The 11,525-nt window shown below is 45.2% G+C and overlaps 1 protein-coding gene across 1 annotated transcript in view; it reads left to right on the top strand.

Moving 5' to 3' along the window:
- Positions 1-11,525, top strand: part of LOC119414954 (sodium channel protein type 4 subunit alpha B-like) — a 326,309-nt gene that overhangs the window by 290,637 nt on the left and 24,147 nt on the right. The window contains exon 16 of the mRNA XM_037682070.1: positions 1,693-2,103. Within this exon, the coding sequence (XP_037537998.1) occupies positions 1,693-2,103 (411 nt within the window). The remainder of the gene's footprint in view (positions 1-1,692; positions 2,104-11,525) is intronic.

Genomic DNA, 11,525 nt, shown 5'->3' on the forward strand with positions numbered 1-11,525 from the left:
CTAAGATTATTTTTATTTTTCCAATTCAGGAGTATGGTTTTCTTTGCGATGCATAAGGCAGTGAAAATCATGCGACATGTATTTTTTTCCAGGGTAACATCTTCCAAGATAGCCAATAAGCAAACAGACGGAGAGAGTGGAATATTACATTTCAGACATTTAGACAAGTCTTCACAAACCTGGACCCAGAACCTCTGAACGGGTGGGCAGAACCAGAGTGCATGGATATAATCATCAGGAATATTGCCTGTGCACTGTGAGCAGTTGTTAGATGATGTAAATCCCATCCGAAACATTCGCTGACCTGTATAATGTACTCTATAAAGAACTTTATACTGTATTAATTGTAAGTTGGAGATTTTAGTCATTTTAAATGTTCTTAAACATATTTGAGACCAGGTGTTTTGGTCAAAATTGATTGATAAATCTGACTCCCATTTTGCAACAGGTAACATTATGGAGTCATTGATTCTAGACAATTTCTTGTATATTTTAGATAATAATTTGGGGGATTTAAGATTAAGGAACTCTAACACACATATTGGTGTTTCTAACAAAGTTTTATTAAGCTTAAATTTCTTTTTTATGATAGACTTAATTTGTTGATATTGTAAGAAGTATTTATTTTCAATGTCAAATTGTATTATTAAATTATTAAATGGAATAAAGTCTACACCTTCATATATGTGTTCCAGACGTTCAATTCCCTTGACTCTCCAACCTGGGAAATTTAACATATTATTTTCTTGTAGGATGTCAGGATTGTTCCAGATGGGTGTATGTCTACAGGGGAGTAGTGAAGATTTTGTCATTTTCAAATACTCCCACCAAGCTGTCAAATATATTTATAAATAACCATAAGTTTATTTATTTTTCATTTATTTTCATTTATTTTTATTTTTATTACAAATTCATAAATTTGAGTTAAGCCTTTTATGTGTACAATTCTACAATTAAATACAATAAATATTTATTGGTAAAAATATATTTTTTATCCTTTACACAGGTTTGTTAGTTTTCTTGATACTATTCTTCCTTGAAGACATTTTATTAAATTTAAGCATATATCTTTGTAAACTTTTAAAATACATTTTTAATTTAAAAAGTGGCCGTAATGAATGTCACAGCTGCGTGGTGGCACAGTGGATTGTTATTGTTGCCTCACAACAAGGTTTAACAGCTGTTATCTTTCTGTGTGGAGCTTGAATGTTTGGGTTTTCTGCAAAAACTCTGTTTTCCAAGAAACGTGCACGTCAGGTTATGGATGCTCTGGACCAGTCTGGTGTTTATTCTCCTCTCTGATGGGCTCAATGGTCTGTAAGAACTGTGCACATCACCCGTGCACGCACGTGCATGCAGAAATGTGCTGGACGCTGCTGCTCTTTAAGCTATCTGACAGATTACTTGGAAGTAGCATGCTCTGACCTCTGATCCAGGGTGACTGGGACAGCATAATCCATGGTATATGTTTGTATGTTCACGTTTATCTTTGCTGAATATCCTCCAGACAGGATTCACCAGCAGTGTCATATCTATGGAACATCATGTCTGGTGTATTGTTCACCTGTTGTTTACTTCAGACCACACTGAACTTTGTGCAGGAAGTGTTTCCTGCAGTGTCATCCCAAATAATAAGCAAAATAAATCATAAAGGTCATTCTTTGTTCAAACTTGCCGTTTGTCTGTCCTCAGGTGCTGAATCTCTTTCTTGCCCTGCTGCTCAGCTCCTTCAGCTCTGACAACCTCTCTGCTCCGGATGAAGATGGCGACTTGAACAACATTCAGGTCGCCATCGCCCGCATCCACAGCGGCGTCTCATGGCTCGGGACATGCATCGTCAACCTCTTCCATCGCAACATTAGGAGTCAAAAGCAGAACACCAAAGATGCCAGTCAGGCTAGCAGGCTGGCTGGAAATCACACAGAAAGTAACGGAGGAGTGTTTTCAAAGTACGAAGAGAAGTACTTCATATCAGAGGAGGACAGCTACATGACGAACCCAAACCTCACCGTCATCGTCCCCATCGCACCCGGAGAGTCAGATTTGGAGTTCCTCGAGGAAGAGGAGAATTCAGAGTCATCTGAGGATGAAGATAACAAACCTGTAAGTTATCGATCATAAAATATGAAGGGGAGTCCAGACTAAACTCATTTATCTAACTGAGGATTGAGCAAATTCAGTGTGAATGACTTCATGTTATCAGGAATATGATATTAGATATTTATTTTTATGGCCCTGAAGAACAAGACATTTCTGAACACACCACAAAACACTCAGCTAAAAAGCATCTACCTACCTAACCCACCCACACACCTGTGCTACATCTGCAGAATACAACCTTGTTGAAGCAGACGGCAGCATGTTCTGAATGTTTACTCACCATCACTGAATAAAATATGTTTGTCCTAATGGAGTTAGAGCCAAGTTTCCCAACATTAGTGAATAAATCATGTGAAGTCACTCCATCCTTCATTTAAACACACCCCGAACAGTCTTCATGATGAAAACGTCACACTTTGGCAGAAACTTTTTGCGTATTTTAGGCAGGAATATTTTTGAGTTTTGCAGTTTGGTGTCTCTCATCATGGAGCAAAGAGCGGGTGGGAGTGGAAATACCATCGCTCCATCTGTGCATGTTGTGAGCATGTTATCTTAAGAAATAATAAAACATACCGACTTTCATCTTGGTGTGTGGCTGCACCAAGTTTCTATTCGAAAATCGAGTTGCAGTGTCAAAATCCAAAATGGCCACCTCCATAAACGTAAACCAGCTACCCTGATCTTTTGAAGAAACTATGCTTTCTAGTTTTTATATTAATTAAAAGTCTAGTTTCCTCAAATAAGTGGGGCGGCTAAAGATTAATCTGTGGTGTCCAAGGCCACCACTGGTGGTGGATAAACTGAACCTCCCTCTGTTCTCCTCCACGGTGTAACTCCTGCCCACTGGAATATCCATCCATCCATCCATCCATCCATCCATCCATTTTCTTCTGCTTATCCGGGGTCGGGTCGCGGGGGTAGCAACCTAAGTAGGGAGGCCCAGACTTCCCTCTCCCCAGCCACTTGATCCAGCTCCTTCGGGGGAATCCCGAGGCATTCCCAGGCCAGCCGAGAAACATAGTCCCTCCAGCATGTCCTGGGTCTTCCTCTGGGTCTCCTCCCCGTGGGACATGTCCGGAACACCTCACCAGAGAGGCATCCAGGAGGCATCCTAAACAGATGCCTGAGCCACCTCAACTGGCTCCTCTCGATGTGGAGAAGCAGCGGCTCTACTCTGAGTCCCTCCCGGAGGATCGAGCTTCTCATCCTACCTCTAAGAGAGAGCCCAGACATCCTGCGGAGAAAACTCATTTCGGCTGCTTGTATCCGAGATCTTGTTCTTTCGGTCACAACCCAAAGCTCATGACCGTAGATGAGGGTAGGAACGTAGATCGATTGGTAAATTGAGAGCTTCGCCTTTTGACTCAGCTCTCTCTTCACCACGACAGACCTGTACAGCGCCCGCTTCACTGCAGATGCTGCACCTATCCGCCTATCGATCTCACATTCCATTTTTCCCTCATTCCTGAACAAGATCCCAAGCTACTTGAACTCCTCCACTTGGGGCAGGACCTCCTCCCTGACCCGGAAAGGGCACTCTACCCTTTTCCGGTTCAAGACCATGGCCTCGGATTTGGAGGAACTGATCTTCATCCCGACCATGTCGCACTCGGCTGTGAACCGCTCCAGCGAAAGCTGTAGATCATGATCTCATGAAGCCAACAGGACCACATCATCTGCAAAAAGCAGAGACGCAATCCTAAGGCCACCAAAACAGATCCCCTCAACACCTTGGCTGTGCCTAGAAATTCTGTCCATAAAAGTTATGAACAGAATCGGTGACAAAGGGCAACCTTGGCGGAGTCCAACTCTCACCAGGAACAAGCCTGACTTACCAGACCAGGCTCTGACACCGGTCATACAGGGACCTAACAGCCCGTATCAAAGGGCCCGGTACCCCATACTCCCAGAGTAACCCCCACAGGGTTCCTCGAGGGACGCGGTCAAATGCCTTCTCCAAGTCCACAAAGCACATGCAGACCAGTTGGGCAAACTCCCACGCACCCTCCAGGACCCTGCTGAGAGTGTAGAGCTGGTCCAGTGTTCCACGACCAGGACGAAAACCGCACTGCTCCTCCTGAATCCGAGGTTCGACTATCCGACAGACCCTCCTCTCCAGAACCCCCGAATAGACCTTACCAGGGAGGATTAAGAGCGTGATCCCCCTGTAGTTGGAACACACTCTACGGTCCCCCTTTTTGAATAGGGGGACCACCACCCCGGTCTGCCAATCATGGGGAACTTCCCCCCGATGTCCACGCAATTTGCAGAGTCACATAAGCCAACACAACCCTACAACATCTAGAGCCTTAAGGAAATCTGGGCGGATCTCATCCACTCCTGGGGCCCTGCCAATGAGGAGCTTTTTAACCACCTCGATGACCTCAGCACCAGAGATTGGAGGGCCTGCCCCAGAGTCTCCAGGCTCCACTTCCTTAGTGGAAGACGTGCCGGTGGGATTGAGGAGGTCTTCAAAGTATTCTGCCCACCAACCCACGACATCCCGAGTTGAGGTCAGCAGCACACCACCCCCACTATAAACAGTGTTGGTGGTGTACCCTTTCCCCCCCGAGACGCCATATGGCGGACCAGAATCGCCTCTAAGTCGTGCGGAAGTCATTCGCCATGGCCTCTCCAAACTCCTCCCATGCCCGAGTTTTTGCCTCAGCGACCAACCGAGCCACATGTCGCTTGGACTGCCGATACCCATCAGCTGCATCTGGGGTCCCACAGGCCAAAAAGGCCCGATAGGACTCCCTCTTCAGCCTGACAGCATCCCTCACCGATGGTGTCCACCACCGGGTTCGAGGGTTGCCGCCGTGACAGGCACCGACAACCTTGCGGCCGCAGCTCCGGTAAGCCGCCTCGACAATAGAGGCACAGAACATGGCCCACTCAGACTCAATGTCCCCCACCTCCCCCAGAACATGTTCGAAGTTCTCCCGGAGGTGGGAGTTAAAGTTCTGTCTCACAGGAGACTCTGCCAGATGTTCCCAGCAAACCCTCATAATACGTTTGGGTCTGCCAGGTATGACCGGCATCCTCCCCCACCATCGGAGCCAACTCACCACCAGGTAGTGACTAGTGGACAGCTCTGCCCCTCTCTTTACCCGAGTGTCCAAGACATGTGGCCACAGATCAGATGAGACGATGACAAAGTCAATCATCGAACTGCGACCTAGGGTGTCCTGGTGCCAAGAGCACATATGGACACCCTTATGCTTGAACATGGTGTTCGTTATGGACAATCCATGACGAGCACAGAAGTCCAACAACAGATCACCACTTGGGTTCAGATCAGGGGGGCCGTTCCTCCCAACCACACCCCTCCAGGTCTCATTGTCATTTCCCACATGAGCATTGAAGTCCCCCAGCAGAACAAGGGAGTCCCCAGGAGGTGCACTTTCCAGTACCCCCTTCAAGGACTCCAAAAAGGGTAGATAATCTGAACTGCCGTTTGGTGCATAAGCACAAATGACAGTCAGAACCCGTCCCCCTACACGTAGGCGGAGGGAGGCCACCCTCTCATTCACCGGGGTGAACCCCAACACACAAGCACCAAGATGGGGGGCAATAAGTATGCTCACTCCTGCTCGGCACCTCTCACCAGGGGCAACTCCAGAGTGGAAGAGTGTCCAACCCCTCTCAAGGAAACTTGTTCCAGACCCAGAGCCATGCATAGAGGTGAGTCCGACTATTTCTAGCCAGAACCTCTCAACCTCACTCACTAGCTCAGGCTCATTCCCCACCAGTGAGGTGACATTTCACGTCCCAATAGCCAGCTTCTGTAGCTGAGGATCAGACCGCCAGGGTCCCTGCCCTCGGCCACCACCCATCCCACATTGCACCCGACCCCTTTGGCCCCTCCCACAGGTGGTGAGCCCATGGGAAGGGGGACCCACGTCTCCTCTTCGAGCTGTGCCCGGCCGAGCTCCATGGGTAAAAGCCCGGCCACCAGGCGCTCGCCCGCATGCCCCACCTCCAGGCCTGGCTCCAGAGTGGGGCCCCGGTGACCCACGTCCGTGGAGGGAACATCAAGTCCATTTCTTTTACTCATCATAGAGGTGTTTGGGCTGCACTTTGTCTGGTCCCTCACCTAGGACCTGTCTGCCTTGGGTGACCCTACTAGGGGCATAAAGCCCCTGACAGCATAGCTCCTAGGATCATTGGGACACTCAAACCCCTCCACCACGGTAAGGTGGCAGCCCAGGGAGGGGAATATCTTGCTCCAAAAACATTAAGGTTTATTGAGCATGCATCAGGATATTAAGGTTTACTATTCCCTGTTCAGTTCATGTCCAGAACAACATTCATCTGGAAACCTACAAACATTTACCATTCTAATCCCTCAGTGACGGGTCATTGGTGTTCTACTTGTCCATATTTAAATGAGATGTTATGCATTCATTTGAAGAAAACTTTTCCATATGGATGAAAATATCTGCCGGGGCAAAAAGCATCAGATTCTCACTCCACTGTGCAGTCTGCAATATACATTTAGTTTTTTCCAACTCTATTTAAGACAAATAATACAAATACATATTTTGTGACAATTGTCTGCACCTCCCTGTTTATCTTCCTCCTCCTGTGTACAGCTGATCTCCATTCTCATCACCCCAGGTGCTCTTCACTTGTCTCGTTAGTATCAGTATCACTCCTTGGTATCTGGGGATTATCCTTCTCTTCTCACGGTGTCATGGTCTGGTCTGTTCTCCTTGTCTCGTCTGTAAGTTTTGCTGCCCCGGGCCGTCAGCATTTTGTTTTGTTTAATAAATCATTATTTTTTTATTTTTTTACCTTGGAGTCCTCCAGTCTCTGCCTGCATGTGTTTTTGACACATAAACTCCAGATTATGACAAATAATTGTAAACAAAATAAAAACCTCTTCCATCTGGGAGAGTTTTAAATTTTGGTCAAATGACAGCAAGGCAGTGGTGATTATCCATCCATCCATCCATCCATCCATCCATCCATCCATCCATCCATTATCTTTACCCGCTTATTCCATTTTGGGTCATGGGGGTCGCTGGTGCCCATGTCCAGCAATCACTGTGCAAGGGGCGGGGTACACCCTGGACGGGTCGCAAGTCCATCACAGGGACACATAGAGACAAACGAGACAAACAACCATTCAGTCTCTCACTCACACCTAGGGACAATTTAGAGTTACCAATCAGCCTAACATGCATGTTTTTGGTCTGTGGGAGGAAACCGGAGTACCCGGAGAAAACCCACGCATGCACGGAGAGAACATGCAAACTCCACCCAGAAAGGCCCCTGGACCGGGGTTTGAACCAAGGACCTGCTCGCTGAGAGGCAGCAGCTCTACCAGTTGCGCCACCGTGCTGCCCCAGTGGTGATTAATGAAGCCCAAAATGCCACTAATTGATTTAAAAACATTATTAAGAACGTGATTCTTTCTGTGAGACGTTTTTCATGTCTTTTACATTAAGTACTGTACAAAAGCTGTTTGAGCTTTGTACAATAAGAGATAATAATAATAATAATAATGTCATCACTGTATGTTTCCATACAATGGCAAAATTAGTCTCTGCATTTAACCCATCCACTACCAGGTGGTGCAGTGGGCAGCTATTGAAAGTGCCTGGGGGGCATTTTGGGGATGAGGTGTGCTGCCCAGAGACACCACGAGGTATGCAGTGACCGGGGATCGGGTCCCGGGCCGGCTGCCCTGCCTCTACACTGAGGGCACCATGGTGGTGCAGTTGGTAGAGCTGCTGCCTCTCAACAAGCAGGTTGCCCTGGTTCAAATCCTGGTCCACGGGCCATTCTGGGTGGAGTTTGCATGTTCTCTGCGTGCTGTGTGGGTTTCCTCCAGGTACTCCAGTTTCCTTCCACAGATTAAAATCATGCATGTTAGACTGATTGGTAACTCTAAATTGTCCCTAGGTGTGAGTGAGAGACTGAATGGTTGTTTGTCTCGTTTGTCTCTATGTGTCCCTGTGATGGACTGGAGACCTGTCCAGGGTGTCTCTTGTTCAGTGATAGCTGGACATGGGTACCAGTGACCCCCACGATTCAAAAAGGAAGAAGCAGGTAAAAGATAATGGGTGGATGGGTCCTTATTGAAATTAATAAAGGCAATTTAATAATTTCCATAAAACACCTGACCTGTTTTATAGACGATATTTAGAGATTTTAAAGATGTAACCTACCTGAAAAAATTATTTTTTCCTTCTTCTTCTTTCGGTTGCTCCCTTCTTCAGGGGTCGCTACAGTGAATTAACTCACACAAAGTTTTTGCAATTATTTTTTATGCTGGATGTCCTTCCTGACTCAACCACAAATCACCGAGCTACCACAGCCCTCTGTGTGGAGCAGAGAGCTGCTGTCTAGGGCGCCCGGGGGAGCAGATGGTGGGGCTTAAGGGCCTTGCTCAAGGGCCTAGAGTGGGGCAAATGATGGTGGGGGCAGGTATGGGTGCTTCACTTATCCCACCCACATTTTGATGTTGTCGTTACCGGGAGTTGAACCAGCGATCTTCCAATCTTCCAATCACAGGCCCACCTTCTCTAACCTCTGCATCACCACTCCCTAAGAAACTGTATTATGAACATTTAAATTGTATTCTTGACGTTTAGACGTGATGGTTTGTTAATTAGTCACTGATGACTGAAACACAAATATTGTTAATGTTCCCTCGTGTTGTTTTGCTCAGAGAAGTTTGTTTGCTGTGAAAAAGCTAATCTTCATGACAAAAACGATACAAGGCCCTGAAGGCTCACAAAGAAATTTGGACACAGTCAACGAGTTACTTTATATTAAAATAATGAAGATGATGATGCAGTTTATTCTGTCTCAACACTAAATAAGAATAAGAGGTGCATGGAAAGTGAAGCTCAGTCAGGTCAAATTATAATTAAAAAAATAATTTCCGTTAATTTACTTTATCTGTCACTTTGCATTTCGAAAACAATAACTAGCTCAAAGGTCCATGTGTAGAATATTTATATCATTTTAGTATAAAGTCTGAGACATGAGCAGGCTATAAAAGACATGAGAAAGGTGGTAAACAGCTTAAAGTTTGCATCAATAAGTCAGCTTAGATACAAGCCTGGCTCTATACAGCTGTAACATTTAACGATCTTATCTGGGTTATTGTTGTTCAGTTCTGGTTATTGGAAGGAATCAGAGCGGGTGTTTGCAGGGCGCCCACAGGGACGGGCGTCTGCTCAGGTGGAGGTTGTGCCTCTGCAACGGTCTGGCAGACAGACAGGAGTGGGCCAGATGTGGAGCGGAGCTCTGAACCAGATTAAAGTCCCACAGCTGAGCTGAGCAGCCGGCTGTCTGTGCTCCACATTACGCTGCCCTCCTTTAACTCTCCATCAGCTTAACTGGGCTGCAGCAGCTGCTGCTCAGCAACACAGAGAATTGTTTTATTTTTAAGGAGCTTCAAACACACTAAAATCATGAGAACGATGCAGCTAATAAATAGTTTCCTTTCTTACAAACATCACCCTGCTCGTCCTGGTGCTTCCTGCCATCGGAGCGTACAGTGCTTTCAACAATAGGGCAGGTAACGCTGATAATCCCGTCCCACTCCTGCCTGTGCTGGTTAGAGCAGGATTAGACTTGATATCATTTTATTGGATTGATCCTGCATCACTGCTCTGATAATCGTATAAAATATGGAGCCTTTAGAAAACATGCCAATCTCATCAAAACTGTATTGAAGCCGGGAGAGCGTTTACAGGTAATGAATCCAAGTGAGCCAGCCACAGTGAGATGCAGACAGAGGCCGTGCTTTGGTTCTGCTGAAACGTGCACATACAGCAATCAGCACTGTCACAGCAGCTATGAAGAAAAGCTGGTACTTCACTGATGCAGTTCATTGTCCTCGTTAGATGAGCAAAAATGAGGAACTGGAAATACCCTCCATTCATCTGTCTGTGCACGTTGTGAGCATGATCATTGGAAAAATGAGGTACCGACTTTCATTTTGGTGTGTGCCTGCATCTATGAATAAGAAAGGCCAATGTTGTAGTGAACTTGACCTGATGTCAAATCAATGACCTTAGGATCATATGGTCAGAAACTGTCATTTCATTGATTTGCATCCAGAAATACAGGTTGACCCATCCTGAGACTTTCTTTCTTGAATTAATCAAGTGGAAAAGACAATTCTCTATGATCATTACTATTTTACAAATGTTTGATAATCAAATTGTGTTAGTTCAAACAATGTTTACATGTTGAAGTGAACTACTCATTTTTATTTACTTAAACAGTAGTAATGATTTTTAGTCCTCAATTCAAAGTGAAATCAAGTTAGAGAATGTTAGAGAGTAATGATTCAATTTTTTGATTTTTCTGTCTTCAATGAGCAAAGTTGTAAGTGTGTTAAAGTTCGAGCTTCGGTCAACTAGAAAGTTTACTGAAAAGAAATGTCATGTTTAACTTTTACAGCAAGATACAGGAGAGGTGGCTCCACTAAGACTGGTTTTCTCCAACAATCTTTCTGTCTGTTCTTAAACAATCTTAATCTCTATCCTTGACTTTCCATAACACCTTACATCACAAACCACACCTCTGTTCTGGTCCATCCACCAATCAGAGGCTCTCAAACGAACCGGAAGTGGAGCCCATTTAAATATCGGCACTTCCTAGTTCAAAGTAGAGTTCAAGAGTTTTGGAATCCAGAAGGCAGAGAGTTTGGGAGTTCATGAATGCAAACGCAGGCATTCATGGATGCTGCTAAGCCAAACAAGCTGAACCAGAGACGATTTTGGGAATTATAACTTCTGTTTGGATAACCTCGCACGGCTCTCGAAGTATTTGGCTGTTCTCACTGAGACGCTGAACAGTGGTTGGAAGTGAGACTCCACGCCGGAACTGATCTATCTTCAGAAAAGGTAAAAGTCGACCTTCACCAAAAGTGTACTGTTGGGACAAGCTGATTTCCGAAGGAGCGTGCTGTTCTGGTTAAAACAGACAAATTCCCTCACACATCTCTCTGTAAGATAAATCTCAATTTTCCATCTTTAAACTCTCCTTTCTGCTAGAAAATTAATCCAGATGTTTTCATTAATGTCTGTGGTGAAGCAACGGAAAATCATGGCCATATGGTTTTCCTGGTAGTAAAGCTGATTAATTATGTTGTTGTTTTCATATTCTGCCAAATTAATGTAAATGTGTGATGTGTTAAACTTGATTCTGTTAATAAATGACCCACTCGCTTGGTGAGTCAAAGATAATTAACGTCTCACGTCCACATTTCTGTTAAATTCAACGCACGTACATCATCCAGTCCAGAAAGATGAGTGAACCCGTTTTAATTGATGAATATATCTAAGCATCTGTTCATCTACAATGTCAATAATCAGGTTGCAACATCAAAATCCAAGATGGCCACCACTACCACCATATATATATATATACAGTATATATGTGTATATATATATATA

Source organism: Nematolebias whitei, chromosome 9 (assembly GCF_014905685.2).
Source record: "Nematolebias whitei isolate Nwh7 chromosome 9, NemWhi1, whole genome shotgun sequence".
Classification (NCBI taxonomy): Eukaryota; Metazoa; Chordata; class Actinopteri; order Cyprinodontiformes; family Rivulidae; genus Nematolebias; species Nematolebias whitei.